The 17,967-nt window shown below is 37.4% G+C and overlaps 1 protein-coding gene across 2 annotated transcripts in view; it reads left to right on the forward strand.

The window, feature by feature from the left end:
- Positions 1 to 17,967, forward strand: part of cox10 (cytochrome c oxidase assembly factor heme A:farnesyltransferase COX10) — an 87,835-nt gene that overhangs the window by 24,241 nt on the left and 45,627 nt on the right. For both annotated transcript variants that reach the window (XM_016289021.1, XM_016289020.1), the window contains exon 5: positions 13,243 to 13,313. In XM_016289021.1, the coding sequence (XP_016144507.1) occupies positions 13,243 to 13,313 (71 nt within the window). The remainder of the gene's footprint in view (positions 1 to 13,242; positions 13,314 to 17,967) is intronic.

The following is a 17,967-nucleotide window of genomic DNA, read 5'->3' on the forward strand; positions in this document are numbered from 1 at the left end:
AGTATAAACGAGCATTACGAGACAGGCTGCATGAGTGCAGCAAGCATGAACAGCTCGTCCGTGACACGGGATTCGCACCGTGTGGGGCAGAGGGGAGCGAGTATGAGAAGCATTCACAGACACAGGCTGTGTGTGCGCTCTTATGAATTGGGAATAGCGAACATGCATAATAAACTTATTCAAATTAATCTGTTGGGGAGATAAAATGTGCAAGATAACGTTCACGTACTAACAAAAACATCTAAGAATGTATCTTTTATTCTTCAGTACTGAAAACAGAACCTAGAAGGGAGCTTTTGATATGCGCTGTGACGCAGCTCTTGGAAATGACCTTTTTTGTTGGTTGTCTGTCATTTCGAAGCTTACCTTGCATAAGTTTTTCTTTAGTTTTAATTTGCCTAACTATCGATCTGACCCAGTAGACGCCATAATCCCACTCTGTCTCTCTCCCGCGTTCTTTTATTTTTATTTTTATGGTGGGTGTTTACTCAGTTGGCTAGAGCAGTGCTGATTGGGGAGAACGGAGGTGCGCTCACTCTATTGGTTAGTAAGGCTGGCAGTCATGCATATGCTCTGGAACAAAGTAATATCACGTCCATATCGCAGGCTTTGCGATTAGGAAATCGCAACGTCTCAAATCGCGATTTCGATTAATCGCACAGCCCTACTCTTAGCTAACTTGTGCATGTGCTAATTCCTTCCTGTGATCTTTGCATACGTGTCTTCTTTTGGATTAAAGCATGACAGTGAGCAGGATCGACTTCATCTCACTGCGTTTGGTGGAGTTTTTTCCAGTTACATGTCAAATGCAGATGTATTCGCCCTCTTTAGTGTGATACATTGGCTATTGCATTTTCAGTGTCCTGTGTTTTTTATTTAAGGCAGTGTTCTTGTATTTATCATCTTTTTGTCTCTTATTCACAGATGGTACTTATGAACTTTGTCTTTTTACCATATTTTTCTTTTTCATGTTTTATATCTAAGAATTCATTTGGCAACTGTTTCTTTGAGTTTAATTATTTGAAATCCACCGCTTTCTTTTTTCCAATGTCGAGAGGCTTTAGAGTGTCGAGCCATTTCTTTTATTTGCTCGTTTTGAAGGGTTTTCTGTCTTTTATCTGTTGTTTCGCTTAATCCAGGGAACACAAAAGCACTAAACAGCCAGCTGTCATTAGTTTCAGGACACTGCTCTCATTACAGGCAGGTGATGAAAGCGATTTCTGTTTCTCCATCCATCTATGGGATTGGCCGTGCTGTGCTTTTTCTTCACATCTCCTGAATCTTCCTACTGGCATTTCTTCAACATGTTCCTCATTGATTTCATGACACTGGTGAACTCAGAAAAAAGTCTGTGTGATGAATATCAGATCATTACATCAGATTACAGGAAATGCAAGTGCTACAAGGCTGGAATCAAAGTTCAGATTTCTAGTGTGCATCGACTGGCTAACCATTGGAAGAGGCAACTATGTGTGAAGTCTCTTTTGGGGCCTGAGTCTGTGCGATTATGATGCCTGTTCTGCTTATGATTTGCTGATTGGCCATATCCTGTGTGTGGTTGAGTTTTAGAGGTTTATGGAGCATGAATTCCTGTCCCTTAACCACTAGACCTATTAATTGAGTCCCAAAATATGCGTCAAAGGTGACTAACCTCAGAACGTGTGGGAGAGTTGAGCATTTCCGTTTTGAATCCATTGTTGCTGTACATGATGCCACGAAGCTTCTGGCAGCTGTTTTTCTATCATACGCCTAATTGACTTGCTATTTTTTTCTTTGCTTTTTTTATTCGTACTGTCCACTGTCCTATAGCTGGTTTTGTTTCCTTTCATCGTTCCATAGCGAAGCGTCATTCTGCCGTCCTCGTTAATCTGCTTTCACTCCGACAGGAACCATTTTGCTTTTTTTAATGGTGACATATGGTTGACGACTTACTCAGAGGACCTGACAGCAGAGCTAACAGCCTGACATTGCTTTCGACAAGCCTGACTAGGGGACAAGAAGAAGAGCGGAAAGGGTCTCGAGGGCGGAAGGCATGAAGCGAGAGCGGACAGAGGTTGACAGAAACTCTTTGCACGTAGTCAAGCTCTTCAAAACCATCCTGCTTCCATCTGTTAGCTTGGATGGCACTGTTCTTCAGGCATGAATAATTCAAACACTTCTCCAGTGGTTCCTTGATGGTTTTTGAATTGGTCAGAAGAGATGAGCTCCTTTTTTTCTTTTCAGTTTTTATTTATAGAGGGGTTAATCTAAGGCCCCATTAAAACAAGACTTGCATCTTTAACTCAATCCATGCCCCATCTGTCAGAAGCCTTCAGGCTAATAACAGGGTTGGTTTCAATGAATGCCGCTGCTCGGCACCCTGTCATATGGGTTTGAAAAACCACAATTAGTGTCTTGCTTTGTAATTACCAACTTTAATGCTGGAGAGCATGGTGATCAAATCCAAGTATGTTGAGCTAGAGCCCTTCAGACAATCTTCCATGCCTAGACCTCCAGTTTCTTGGATATTTACTTGGTGCAGACCAGTTTTGACAGAATACATATGTTCTTCTCTCATTATTTGGTCTTCAATGTGTTCTTGTCTTCTTGCAATGTCTACATGCATTAAATGAGATTGGAATGGCTCAGCTGTCAAACTATCCCTGCAAATAATAGTGTAAACAGTAAATTCAGTGGTCTGAGTATCTTGGATAGGTTTTATATCTTGGAAAGTTCATATTAGTGCTGTGAATCGATTAAAAAAATAACTAAATCAGACATTTTGTCTGAAATTAATCGTGATTAATCCCACCTATCATTAAAGTTTTTAAATATACTTTTATATTGCAATAATTTCACATTAAATATTAAATAATATCACGGTATATTTTTATTACTTGTTTAATGCCATCATTTTTTTAATGACTGAAGACCACTATCACTGATACCAATACTACTGATATCTCTATAAGATTGTTTTTTCCCCCCATTAATATTTAACCATTGACTGTAACCATTCAACATTACAGTGTAATTGAGAGCTATCAATTTGAACATTTATTAGACTTTAATAAAAATAACTTCTGCTTTAAGTGAACTTAAAGGTGCAGTAGGATATTTTGGAAAATGCTAACTTTAGCTTGATAGCACTGAAAGCGAACGTCCCACCCTCCCTGCAATCGCAGTCCAAAGCCACGCCCCCTGAACGCATATATACGCTCACAGACCAGAATACCAGAGACAACATTACTACAATAGGTTACATCAGCGGTTCCCAATTCCAGGCCATGTTCCGAAGTTAAGTAAACTTCAACGGATTTCCCCTGCTCTGGGAGTAGGGAGCAATGAACACTGTGTTATCATATCGATCGGAACACAGTTCATGCACGTAGCTCTCTTCTAACGAGCTGGTTATCTGAATCTAGTGTGTTAACTAAGCGAGACATGCAAAATACATGCGCGAGGACTGGAATTGGGAACCGCTGGGCTGCCTACATCGTGTTATTCACCGGTGAGAAAACTTTAAAAGTACTACAATACCAGGAAGTAAGATCGGGTTGTTGATGTTTGTCTGCCATTCTCGCTCTGAACGAGCTGATGACGTATCCTGTCTAGTGGTCGACCGATATGGATATCAGCCGATGCCGATATCTTGGAAAGCAGGGAGGCCGATATAAAGTCAATATAATTTTATTTATTTAAATTTATATTTAAGAAATTTGAAATCATTTGAAAATAATTGTGTAAAATAAACATACTTATACTTTAGAAGACAAAGCATTTTTCACAAATAAATAAATATTTAATAAAAATCTAATTAAAAAGGAAGTAAACACTGTAACCAACAGGGCACTCAGTATTCTGGGACGTTTGTGTGCATTGGGAATCTTTTTTTTTTCTTCAAATAAAGCCAAGGTAACACTCATTTTACATACAGCACGCAATGAAAATGACATGCATATGACAGTAGGCAAATACATAAAGCGCAGCATAGTTTAAAATCACTAACTTAGTTTAAAGTTTGTCGATCGCAGTCTCCAGTCAAGCTGAACTCTCCTCCTGTCAGAATTCAATTTGCACAGACCGATCGTCACCCAGAGAACACGTGATCATGCAGGTCACATGCACACTTCACAAGATCTCACAACTGGATCCGACTTAGTTTGCAAGGTTTGTGAAATTAAATGTTCATTAGTCATTCAAAGATTTGTTTAAATCATATAAATGCGTATTTGCTGAATGCTGACGGCAAATGAGAAAGTATTATAATGTTTGTCTTTCTATTACTAATAATATTAAAGAAATCGTTATAATACTTTTTTGTATACATTTTAATTCCTTTGTTTAACAGTTCTATCTGATTATTAGATAGACTTCTATCCATATTAGACAGAACTAAATGACAACAGCGAACAAGAGGGAGATTGTGAGCACTGTGTGTTCAGGCGCTGCCGTTCTCAAAATAAAAGTCCCGCCTCGAACACATCGGTCAAACAGAAAAACTTGTCGGCCAATGCGATATATGAAAAATGCCAAATATCGGCCGATATATCGGTCGACCACTAATCCTGTCTGCGCGAACCGGGTGCGCAGAGGTATGCTAATACATACGGTGACAGGCAGGTAGGAAAGCCAATTAAAACGCTCTGACCGAGCAGTATTTCCATTTTTCTCCTAAATAAATTCTGGTAAATAATATTTCTGGTAAATACTCCTTTAAAAAGTGTTTTTTTAATTATAATTTTATTATTAGTAGACTAGAACACGTGGATATGTTGTCATTCTTACACTATAATACTGAACTTTGATTTCAGTGATTTGGACTATGAGATGGACACTTGCTTCTTGCACTTTGTTGCACTTTACTTTTTTACCCTTTGATTTCATTTGGTTTAATGAAGTATAGTTTAATAAAATATTCTTAAGTAAAATTGTTGATTTTTTTGGAGATAAATTGTTTAGATTAATCGATTAATCAAGAAATGAGTCGATAGATTAATCGAAATAAAAATAGACGTTATATATACTATATATATATATATATATATATATATATATATATATATACAGTGGGTACGGAAAGTATTCAGACCCCCTTAAATTTTTCGCATTAATCCACTTTTAGCATTTGAAATCTTTGTTTTTAGTTTTTAATTTTTTAGTTGGTTTTTAGACTAATTAGGATATAATTTTAATATCAGACACTTGTTGGTTTTTACCATTGGTTTTTACCAGTTTTAAATCTCTAGTTCAGTTCTAATCAATATAACTTCTTGCTTTGTCAACTCATTCCTTCATCTACCCTTCCTGGTTTCCTACCCACAGCTTGCAGGCAGTGTAGGGATGTGAAAAGGATTCCTAATTATGGAATGCAAGCACCGTTAGGGCTCTTGGTGTTAACGGCAGCCTGTGGTTTCACAGAAAGATAGTTGCAGTAGAAAAAACAGATCTTCTGATCCGTGTCCAGACATGTCTAAGCGCTTACCGCAAACTGCTGATAAATAATAAAAAAAGAATAACAGACAGATTAGACACTGAAAAGAGTTTCTATAGGTGAAATATCACTAGGAATGTGTGTAAGCTTTGTGCTTTATGACTGAATATTTCTCACACAAAAACACTTCTGCTCAAAATCTGACATGCTGGCTTCATGGATCATGTAGATGGAGAGGGTGCTGACATGAAAGTTTTGATAAGAAAACAACTTCTTAAAGATATCCGTTTGTGAGGTGGCTTAATGATGAATGTTTAGCCTCATGTCACATCTTTGTCCACTTATTTTGAGGTGGAATGTTAAAAGTTCAAGCAAAACTATGTCCATTTGAAGTGAGCCAGCCTCTCGGGAAGTAAACGTGAACATCCATTGGCAAAAATATTTGGAGGAAAAGTGCATTATCGCCACAATATGTTGATGGCGACAAATTCAACACAATGGAAATGGGTTGGTAGGGAATGGAGTTCAACCTCAGTGAAGATACTGGAATGCAAGCACCGTTAGGGCTCTTGGTGTTAACGGCAGCCTGTGGTTTCACAGAAAGATAGTTGCAGTAGAAAAAACAGATCTTCTGACCCGTGTCCAGACATGTCTAAGCGCTTACCGCAAACTGCTGATAAATAATAAAAAAAGAATAACAGACAGATTAGACACTGAAAAGAGTTTCTATAGGTGAAATATCACTAGGAATGTGTGTAAGCTTTGTGCTTTATGACTGAATATTTCTCACACAAAAACACTTCTGCTCAAAATCTGACATGCTGGCTTCATGGATCATGTAGATGGAGAGGGTGCTGACATGAAAGTTTTGATAAGAAAACAACTTCTTAAAGATATCCGTTTGTGAGGTGGCTTAATGATGAATGTTTAGCCTCATGTCACATCTTTGTCCACTTATTTTGAGGTGGAATGTTAAAAGTTCAAGCAAAACTATGTCCATTTGAAGTGAGCCAGCCTCTCGGGAAGTAAACGTGAACATCCATTGGCAAAAATATTTGGAGGAAAAGTGCATTATCGCCACAATATGTTGATGGCGACAAATTCAACACAATGGAAATGGGTTGGTAGGGAATGGAGTTCAACCTCAGTGAAGATATAAACTGTAGGTCTGTATGTAAACACTTGAGCATGTACATGAGCATTTTAGGTTTGTGCATTTGCACAAGACTGCTTTTCTCATGAGGCTTGTGCTGTCACACACAGCTGGAGGCACCAGATATAATCTAAACACACACTCATGCTTTCTTGCATAAACACATACCTACTTGATGTCCTTGCAAATGCTGATATTAAATGACCCCGTTTCACAAACAGTTCATGGGTTTAATGGTAATCTGGGAATGTCAATGTTTAATCTTAACCAATGTGTCACTGGTAAAGCAGACGTATGACTAGCCCGTCCTATCAAAGCGAAACAAGTCCTTTTGCCACACCGAGTATGTTTGCGTCCTCGGTAAGAATAATTGTGTTACTCAAATGTGTCTTTGTTTCGTTTGCCAGAGACTTAAACTGAGCTTTGATTATCAGGGGCATGATTAATGAGGGTTCTTAGTAGAAAGCTTTTTTCATAAACATGCCTACGCATGGCTGTTACTTTAGAGAAGTTTCTTCATTTAACATCGTGGACGAAGTTCAAGTACATGGTGTAACTCTCAAATCTTGCTCAAATCACCAAATCACTAAATTTTTTTAGACCGGTTATTATTTTGATTGTTCCATATGTGCCAGATCTTTTGAAGAAAGGCTTGTTTTGGCTTGCTTGTGAATGACTTGATTAACTTATAATTGCCTCATTTTTTTTCGGGGAGGTCTTGTTGTTTTTGTTGTAACACAAAATACATGACCGATAATGAAACTGTTTAATTTTCAATCCATCACGGTTGTTTTACATCGCCGCAACCAGTACTTTCAGCTATTTGGACTCTTTCTGTGTAACTTGAAGCACAGGAGGCGCTGTGGTGTGGGATCACGATGGCAAACTACAGGCGCTCCTTAGTGATGATCTAGGTTATGTGAACTGACATCGGGCCAAAGATGATGAACTAGATCATCTTTCCCACTGGAGGTTCTCGGCTTCTCGAACCACCGACTTCAACTCCCAACTGACCTAGACAGCGCTCATCCATCTTATGTCATCGCCATGAAATACCTTTTAATGTTGTCGTAATAACCGAACCAAGATGCCTTGGAAAAAGAAGGGAGATCATGGTGCCTTTGTCATTTCCTGGGTGTGTGTGGCTAACAAGACCAAAACGCAAGTCTTAGTTTGGTTAAACTGATGATGCACAGATTTCCGTATGCTATTTTATCCTTACTTCTTCAGGACAGCATCCCTAAGCATTCCCAGCCTCCCTATCTTCTCTGGTGCCCGCTGGCAAAATAACTAAATACATTGATTTGAACTGAGGCAGCGTTAGTGTAGAGCAGAACATTCGTAATTGGCTGATTAGCATGTGGACGGTTTAGCACTCAACTCTGCTTTGCACGGGCCATTAATCAAGACTGTCGCTGTGCCAGCTGACTTACTGCCAGGATATTTGCATTGCTCCAAGCTGGAGAGGCCAAATGATCACAGCTCGGATACCAGGCTGGGGTAGAAGGACCTGCATCATGGCTTTGTATGGAGATAGCGGGGAGTAGGGATATTAAATAGTGCTCAGAATGAACCTAGACTAAGGCCCAATCCCGATTCTACCCCTTAGCCCTTCCCCTTTCCCCTACCCCTCCGTTTCGAACATTCACGTGAAGGGGTAGGGGGGTCTTGATTCTCTTTTGGTTGGAGGGGTAGGGGTAAGGGCCGAAGATTTTTCAAACTAAGATTTTTCGGGACCTCACTTCAAACAAAGGGGTAGGATTTATCTTAGCGTAAACCGGCTTCAGTGGCAATATGGCGGCCCGAGAGAACAAAAAGACACAAATGTAAGCATTTTTGGCATTAATAAAGATTTTAACGAAAAGTAATCATTTGTTTTGTTACATTCAATCGTGAGTTCATATTTACAGTCATGTTACTCAAAGAAATGTTTGCAAAAAATCGCTAAAGTTTGCTAACGTCATATAATGATATTGTATATAGTCTGTAATGACAGACTGCACGATAGTGCCACAACATATTTTCATGTCTGATCAGGGCGATAATAACCACCATAAACATTGAGGGGGGCTAGTCCCCCCAATAATTATAAATCGTTAAACCCTTTTCTCACATATTGCCAATTCGAGAGTGAGAGAGCGAGAGAGAGAGAGAGAGAGAGATGAAAGTTGCGTGTATGGGCGTCTGTGTGTTTCTCTTTTTAGAGAGTGAGTTTACTTAAAACAGCAATTTTATCCTCTTGTTGCTGGAAAATATAATGTAGTGATTCAGTATTTAAACTGTTGTTAATAAAAGTCGTGGAGCAGCGTTGACAAGTTTCTTTGCTCCTGGATGTGTGAGCTGCGCGATCTCTGAGATATATATATATATATGTGTGTGTGTGTGTGTGTGTGTGTCTGTCAGTAAGCAGCGGATTAATATAGAATGGTAATTAAAGACTCTAATGCACACCAGTATAGGTGTGTGTATTGTAGGAGCTAGACGACATATGGTGACGTATGATGGCATAGTAATGGTGTCCCAATTCTTAGGGGAATATTTTCAAGGGGAAGGGGTATAAAATAGAATTGGGATTGGGCCTAAATGGACTCTGAAGTATCTGAATCTAAATGGAACTGCATTCAATCAGGATATGTACATCCAGCAACTTTTTTTTGGTTGGTTGGCTACATTTCAAGTCATTTTTTAATTATAATGGGTCATATTTACTTTATTAATAAATGTGTCTTGTGTCTTGTCTTATTCTGATGATTTATCTGTGCACACAATTCCAAAAAGGGGGATGCACAATATATAAGCACCATATCTGGTGATGTTAGTTTTTTATTAATTTTTTTATTTTATTGGTATGAGTCTGTTTTGGAGCATCATGAACATGCCTGTCTGCAGGTTTCATTAGTTTACATTGTTTCTTCAGATGTGTCAGGAAGGTAAGATGCAACTAAGTCTGTGCAGCTGACTTGTCAAATAATTGTAATCACAAATCACAGTACAGAATAATTCTTTCTTATGGAGATTGTTTATTTGCCGTCCAACTTTTTTTTTTTCCTTCACTGATTTTCACAAAATGGGGAAATATATGTTCGTATATACATTCATAATTCATCACATTCATATTTACATTCATAGTTGTAATTCAGTGGTGCGTGATCCAGTCGTGCACTTTTAAAGCATAACCGTAGTGCAGGCTTTTTCATATAATTGCTACATGGTGAGCATAGCAGTCTGGCAAACCGTTTCTGCAGGTCTGCAGCGCAGGGTCCCAGCAAAACTCACGCAGCTCAGGTTGAACTTGAACCGCAGTGATTCAGCGGCCGCTGTCACTAAAGAGGAATTTCTCTTTCATAAGTGCTTGAGATGATTCGCAGCTGATGGTCTCTGCTGCTGTTCTTTAGAAATTTGGCAGGTAATTTTGTTAAATCGATGGAGTATTACCTCTTCAACTCCTGAACTCTGGTTCTGCACCTGGACTTTGACAGCATGAGGAATTATCACTGAATGCATGTACTTACAATGTGCGCAGCGCTGATTGAGAATTTGGATTGTGCTTTTTGTTTGCAGAGGTGGAAGAAAAAAGTTGCTGAGTAGGTGTTTGAGCAGGTGGTGTTTGCTTTTACCCATTTCTACTGATCAACGCCGATGTCTTTCTCATATACAGCAGCTGTGTTGTAAATGTCTATTTACACAGACTCCATGCACATGCGTTTCTCTCCGTGAGAATATTTAGCCTGAATTTAGTGTGTTTGTTTGCGTGTTTATGTAAGTGCGTTTGCCCTCGGATGCACTTCTCTTCAGTAAACACTGTCAATGTTACAGTAAGTTTCTCATCAGCGTTAGTTAGTATAGTCTCATAGTCCAGGCAGCTTTGTTTGCTGTGCCTGTCACTTTGTTCTGTCTCGCTGCTGCAGTCACAGCGATTTTCACTGTGAGTGAACCCAGAGCCCTGTCACTGCAAGTACAGTGAACTCAGCAGTACCACTCTTGTGCTGATCTAGCAATTTTATAAATATACTGAGACTCTGTGGTGTCGATGAGAACGGAATGAGGATTAAAGTTAGAGGTTCCTTGATACACACACAAAATGTAGTGGAACTTTGCTGTATCACTTTGCTTCGCAGCAAAGACTCAATATTTTGACTATATCCCTAGTGAATAGTTTGGACATGCCTTTATGTAGACAGCAAAAACTCATATTATGAATCTGTGCAAGATATGAAAACACTAAAAGGGTTTCTTTGATACTGTCTCTACTGTAAATGACACTGTAATTGTGAACTTAAATGTCCTGTTGCTCGAAGGCTTGTTTGACATTTTCAGATTTGAGCAGCAGAATTTGGCAGCCTCTGCCATGTTCAGGCCATCTGATCACATAGTCAGAAATAATGGTTCAGACTTCATTCATTTGACAGGAGTTCACTGCCTTCTGCCTTTTTCCCTCTGATACCCACTTCTTTGACCTTTGATTGGTTGCTCTCCTTGGCAGTCCATCTGCTCTATGCTGACACTGCAAATGCTCACTCACACACTTTTATTATTTATTTATTTTTTACTTTAGCGTAGTTTTTTACAAAATTTTAATTTGCATTTATTTTATTTTTTTTATATTGCCTAAATGTATATTACTGTTCAGTAGGGTTTTATTTTTTGAAAGATATTTAATACTTTTATAAAGGATGTATTAAATTGATCAAAAGTGACAGTAAAGACATTTAAAATGTTACAAAAGAAATTGTCCTTTAGCCAAGATACACTCTGGAATGGTCATGTTAGCATCCGGCTAATACTTCAGAGACTATTCAAGCAGCAGAAATTCGCTCTGGTTCTCTCTCTGCGGTGACCCTCTGACGCGCTTCCTGACCCAGGAAATAGAATTAACACCTCGGCCCTAAAACTGCAGGGGCCTCCGCTACGTCCACATCTGTGCCCTGCCCCGTCCAGGATCTCAAGTGCAATAACACTGACGGCCGAGAGAATAAATTTGAGACTCAGCAGACCCTCCACTCAACTTTATACAACACACTTTGGGCTTCAACTTCCTCTGCACTGTATCAGGCTACTTTATCACTTTGGATGACATTGGTCCGAGTTTGAAAACGCTGCCAAAAATTGCTGAAACAAAATGAAAAAGCATCAATCTCCTGTGACAGCTTTTAGACACATTTGTCAAAGAGCTCTTTTTTTTTTTTTTTACCTCCTTGAGATGTTTTATTGTCCTGTCCGTTTGTTGTACATTAGTCTAAATATGAGGTTCTTTTGTTTTTTGTCCTTATCCTTATGTAAAAGTGCATGCTGGGAAGGATCATGTAATTGATGGATGTTATCATTTGTTAGCAAATAGCACTAGCAGGGTTCTTCTTTAAACTCGAGGGGACTCTTAGAAAGGCCAAACAGACACGCACCGTCACAGATAATAGGTATCCCCCCCCCCCGTTCCCCTTCACAGTGGTACGGTCCCATTCTCCGAGGTGTCTAGCAAAATATAAATGTAGTCTGTGTGAAATGTATTACCTACCACAAGAGCATTTTCAAGCGTGGACTCTTTTCCGATGTCAAACGGACAGTAAATTAAGAGCGGTAAAGAGAAATGGATTATCTGTTTATTAGTTATTTTATGGAGGTCATATTTTAGGAGAAATGGATCCTGAAGTTCTTCAGCTGAAAAGTGAGCTATCTGTTTTCTTCATTAGGTGCATGTGCTGTCTCTCACAGACTGAATAACCGGTTCCTGGCTTTACATGTCCCATGTGTTTGTGTTTTAGTCTCACATTGTAGATTCCCCGAGGTGAGTTTTGCGCAGACTCCCCAGCAGAAGGCCATAAAACACTTTTTTTTTTTTACCTTAATCGTCCCCGTTGCACCTAAGCAACCTCTGTCATTCTGTCTCTAACACATGCATTCATATCGATCCATTTAAGGGTTTGAATTTCATGCATTTGTTGGATATCTTCAGCAGATGTTTCAGAGCAAATCGCTGAGAAACTGAGTACATCTTTGATGTTTTTTGCATGCTACAAAGAAAAAAGTGAAAACAATCATATTAGCTGTGCTGATACTTATAGTATAATTGCTATTTTTGCAATACTTTTAAAAATAAATGATTACTTTTATTTAGCAAGGATGCATTAATTTGATCAGTAATTTTGTCAAGAGATTTCTTTTTCAAATAAATGCTCTTTTTAACTTTCTATTAATCAAATAATTATTAGAAAATGTGCATCACAGTTCACAAAGTGTAATAATATGTAATACTTCAGTCAAAATGTATTAAATATTATGAATATTTGAGTCAAAATGCAATATTGTGATTCATTCTTTTTTGTGTTATGATTCAAAACTGTGGGATCGTGTTTTACTCACCTTTTTTCTTTTAGTCTTCTGTATTGGACTGTGATGTGTTGCATAATTTATATATTTGAGGTGAATCTGAGTTTGGATTGTGTTCAAATAGAAATAATCAAGTGTGTGTTGTCGTAATGCCACAGTACCTTTCACCATAACACAAATATTCATGTGAAAAATATAACTGAAAATATTGGTTCTATCTGTTAGATTGAAAGAATATTTGATTTCAGACTGGAAAGGTTCTAGATTGGAAAAGAGAGGGATATGCACAATTACAATTTTTTTGGTTAATGTGCCTTGTGTGTTCATTTTTATTTTATTTTTCTCCCCACAGTACTTTGAGGTGCCCTTTGACTCAAATATGAATCGTACCAAAAACAGACCTCTGGTTCGAGGACAAATCAGGTAAGATCCTTCAAAACCTGTATCTCGCTCATGGGCTCTGTTTTAAAACCATCTAACCTAGACTGCATTTTTGGGCATCGCATGTAGATTCACACATACTTGTATATATTGTATACTTGGTACTCACTTGGTTTTGAAACGCGTCCTAGATCTGTGTAAAGAGCCATTGCAGAATAAAAATGGTTTCCTTAGCCTCATTATGCACATCGTTTACTCTCTACATTGTTCTCAAGTAGCCCGGTGTTTGTGTATAGCTGAGCCTGCTGGTATCAGAAAATATATGCCATTGTCTAATATCTGTAGCGCTGGCCAGCCGCTCATGCACCTGTCCTGCGTAACCTGATCCAGGTGTGTGTAGGTGCGCCTCTCTCTGTTCTTCCCGTCTCACTCCACTGCTGACAAAATGCAATGCTGTTAGATTAGCATGCTAAATTCTTTCATATTAGGTTAAAAGAGCAGGAATATAACAATGATTTTCTAGGAAGTTAGCATCACCTTGGTTCCATGACAAAAATCCAAAATGATTTTTCCACCAGCTTTTGGATTATTGCAAGCCGTTTGATTCTTATGTTTTATCATATTGATAATCTTTACAAGTGAGCGCAGCATTAATCAATTTTGAAGCCTGAATGCAATTGCCAGAAATAACAAGCAAAATGTAGGCTATAAACAAACTATACCAGAGTCACATAACCTAGATCTAACCTAGTTCACTTCCAGAATGAAAATTTACTGAAAATTTACTCACCCCCTTGTCATCCAAGATGTTCATGTCTTTCTTTCTTCAGTTGAAACGAAATTGAGGTTTTTCAGGTCAATACAGTGGACTTCAAATTGCAGTTTCAATGCAGCTTCAAATGGTTCTACGTGATCCCAGCCGAGGAATAAGGGTCTTATCTAGCGAAACAATCTGTCATTTTCGGTCTAAGAAAAATAAAAATGTATATACTTTTTAAGCACAAATGCTCGTCTTGCACTAGCTTGACCTCATGCACGCAATCGTGATGTAGGCGGAACCACTGACCCAGTGTTTACAAAGCGAACGTGCAAAAAAGTAAAATGCCCTTTACCAAAAAAAAGGTAAACCGACGATTTTGAAGTTGGAGAAGAAAATGAGATGGAGTTTTTGTACCCTACCTTTTTAAACCGGAACTATGCGTGACTTTTCCAACATGATTACGCAATGCGTGAAAACGCGCATGCTCATCGCAGAGCTTGTGCAAGGTGAGCATTTGTGGTTAAAAACTATATGAATTTTTTATTTTAATATTTTAGAAAATGACCGATCGTTTCTTCAGGTTGAAGGTCCAAATTGCAGTTTCAATGCAGCTTCGAATGGCTGGGATCGCGTAGAGCCATTCGAAGCTGCATTGAAACTGCAATTTGGACCTTCAACCTGTTGGCCACCACAGAAGTCCATTATATGGAGAAAATTTCTGAAATGTTTTCCTCAAAAAACATAATGTTTTTACGACTGAAGAAAGAAAGACATGAACATCTTGGATGACATGGGGGTGAGTAAATTATCAGAATTTTCATTTTGGAAGTGGATTTCTCATTTAAGCACAAAAATCTATCATCAGCACTCTGTGAGGAAAGTTGCAGACTGGGCTCAATCCTGCATTACCCACATAAGCACCATAGCACAAAATCTGGAACACCTACACTATAGCTCTGTCTAAAGTAGATGATTTAAACAGTCAAGAAGCATTCTGTATCCATCTCTGGCATCTTTACATAGGTTTTTGAGTGCAATACCATACCTAACACCACCACACATTTGACAGCCATTACTTTTTGCTAATTGAGTGCATTAGTGGAATTTAACTGAACGGGACCCCTGCCCTCTCTCACTCCCTCGAGGGTCACTTTCCAACAACAAAAGGGGCAGATCTGTTGACGTGAGGGTTTAAGAAATGACTCAAGCAGTCACAGTAATCCAAACAGCCCAAACCAAACACCCAGGCTTCTCCTGCTGTTGTGTGTGTATCAAACACACACTCGCAAACGAAGACATCATGAGCAACATTGATCCAGAGTACATAAGAATACATTTCATAATGTCACTGTCAGCTATGTCGACCCATTCCAGCTCATTCTACACCCTAGTATCCTTTTATTTTAAATTGCAAAAAGTAGTAGGCCAACAGTTAAGTTTCAAACTTGTATATGCACAGTTGTTTAAATTATATGTAAAATGTTATATATATATATATAATAGGATGTGCAATGTTAAAAAATGAATTGGACTTATCGATCAAGATTTGATTGGATCATAAGCAGCCTTGTTGTTTCTTAGGCAGATTAGATTGTTTGTGTTAAGTAATAAAATATATTTGTGTAAATGTATTTATTAAATTTATTTATCATATTAAATCATAAATTGCTTAGTATATTTATGTATTTTAGATTTTTAAATATTGTATAAATTGATTAACTTGCAACAATAAACTACAGTAAGCACAAAAAGACCAGAAATGATAAAAAATTATATAAAAAAAATATTTTTTATATTTATTAAAAAAAAAAATTCCTCTGCAATTATTTATGATAGTGACAGTCTGAGTGGTGAAAGGAAAATTAAGGAAATCAATGGAATTGGATGGAAATGCATGCACATTTTTTTAAAGCTGTTCTTGTGAGAACTATGTTTACTGGCCATTGTCATGTCACACGTTATCTTCGTTTGGAAAATGTATGGCTGTACAATGAACTCCCTTTCAAACACACAACATTCCTCACAGCCTAAATCCCGGCTCGTTTTCTAAAACCGTTTTGGGGCAGGAGATAAAGAGGTGAGCAGATAAATGGTGCTCTATTTCAAACTTCCGGAAACATCCCCCAGAGCTGCTTAATTACTGTGCGATTTACGCTCGCAGTAGCACGGCACTAATTCAGCCGCTCTGTAGGAGGTCTGTGCAGGTGGATTAAAGAGCAGCGTTTATATGAAAGCAGACGAATGTGATTTGGCAGCTATCATATGCACTCCATTTCTGTCACTCCCAACAACTAAATTGCTTTCCTGAATGTTTACCATACGTCACTGATCCAGACTGTCAATGACTGGAGGAATTCATCAGCGTCGTAACTACAGACCTTCACCTGACACCATTGCAGACACTAGACCCGTACACAAATGCACAACATGCTAACAGTAGTCACCTACCAAAACGTGTCATTACACACATTAGATGTGTCCTAGCGCAACCTGTTTACGCCTGAACATGCACTCGTGCGTCTGTCAGTATGTTATTAGGCAGACTTGAGATGACACGGTCCTCTTTGATGTTTGCGTGTGTGTGACTGTCACATTCTTATGAGGCAAGCCTGAAGAGCATCTCTCAGCTGTGAAACCTCTCATTCTCATTCTCATTTTCATTTATCCAATGGCTTCTTCATTTGTAATTGTTGTGTGTAGTTTGGGGTTTGTGAGATTTTTGAAATAATTTTTTCTGTAAAAATGACTGTAAAAACAGTAATATGGTGAAATATTACAAAATTACTGTAAAAACAGTAATATTGTGAAATAATACAGATTAAAATCCATTTTATATCTTTTAAAATATTTGTAAAATATTTTAATATATTGCTGCTGTATATTTTTCAATATTCTGTGGAAACTATGAAATATTTTTTTGGATTATTATCAGGATTATTTGATAGAAAGTTGAAAAGAAAAGCATTTATTTGAAATAAGGCACAGACACAGGTAGGGCCATATGAAATCCATTTACTTTTTTCCCAAATTCCATTTTATTTTTTTTCCAAATTCATTTTTTTCCTTTTAAATTTTTCTGGATTCCCTTTTTCCTCTCCTGTTTTATTTTTTCTGGACTCTATTTTAATGATTACATTTTTAATGATTATTAATGATTACGTTTTCTTAAATCAAAAGGCATGTCTAGTTAATTGAAATCATGAAACTTACACAATTTAACTGCAATTTATTATTTGTGAGATTTTTGAAAGAATTATTTTTTCTGTAAAAATGACTGTAAAAACAGTAATATGGTGAAATATTACAAAATTACTGTAAAAACAGTAATATTGTGAAATAATACAGATTCAAATCAATTGTATATCTTTTAAAATATTTGTAAAATATTTTAATATATTGCTGCTGTATATTTTTCAATATTCTGTGGAAACTATGAAATATTTTTTTGGATTATTATCAGGATTATTTGATAGAAAGTTGAAAAGAAAAGCATTTATTTGAAATAAGGCACAGACACAGGTAGGGCCATATGAAATCCATTTACTTTTTTCCCAAATTCCATTTTATTTTTTTTCCAAATTCATTTTTTTCCTTTTAAATTTTTCTGGATTCCCTTTTTCCTCTCCTGTTTTATTTTTTCTGGACTCTATTTTAATGATTACATTTTTAATGATTATTAATGATTAAGTTTTCTTAAATCAAAAGGCATGTCTAGTTAATTGAAATCATGAAACTTACACAATTTAACTGCAATTTATTAAAAGTTTAACAGAAATTACATTAGTTTTTTCCTTTAAAATTTTTCTGGATTCCCTTTTTCCTCTCCTGTTTTATTTTTTCTGGACTCTATTTTAATGATTACATTTTTAATGATTATTAATGATTAAGTTTTCTTAAATCAAAAGGCATGTCTAGTTAATTGAAATCATGAAACTT

This window comes from Sinocyclocheilus grahami, unplaced genomic scaffold (assembly GCF_001515645.1).
Source record: "Sinocyclocheilus grahami isolate Dianchi unplaced genomic scaffold, SAMN03320097.WGS_v1.1 scaffold238.1, whole genome shotgun sequence".
In the NCBI taxonomy this organism is placed as follows: Eukaryota; Metazoa; Chordata; class Actinopteri; order Cypriniformes; family Cyprinidae; genus Sinocyclocheilus; species Sinocyclocheilus grahami.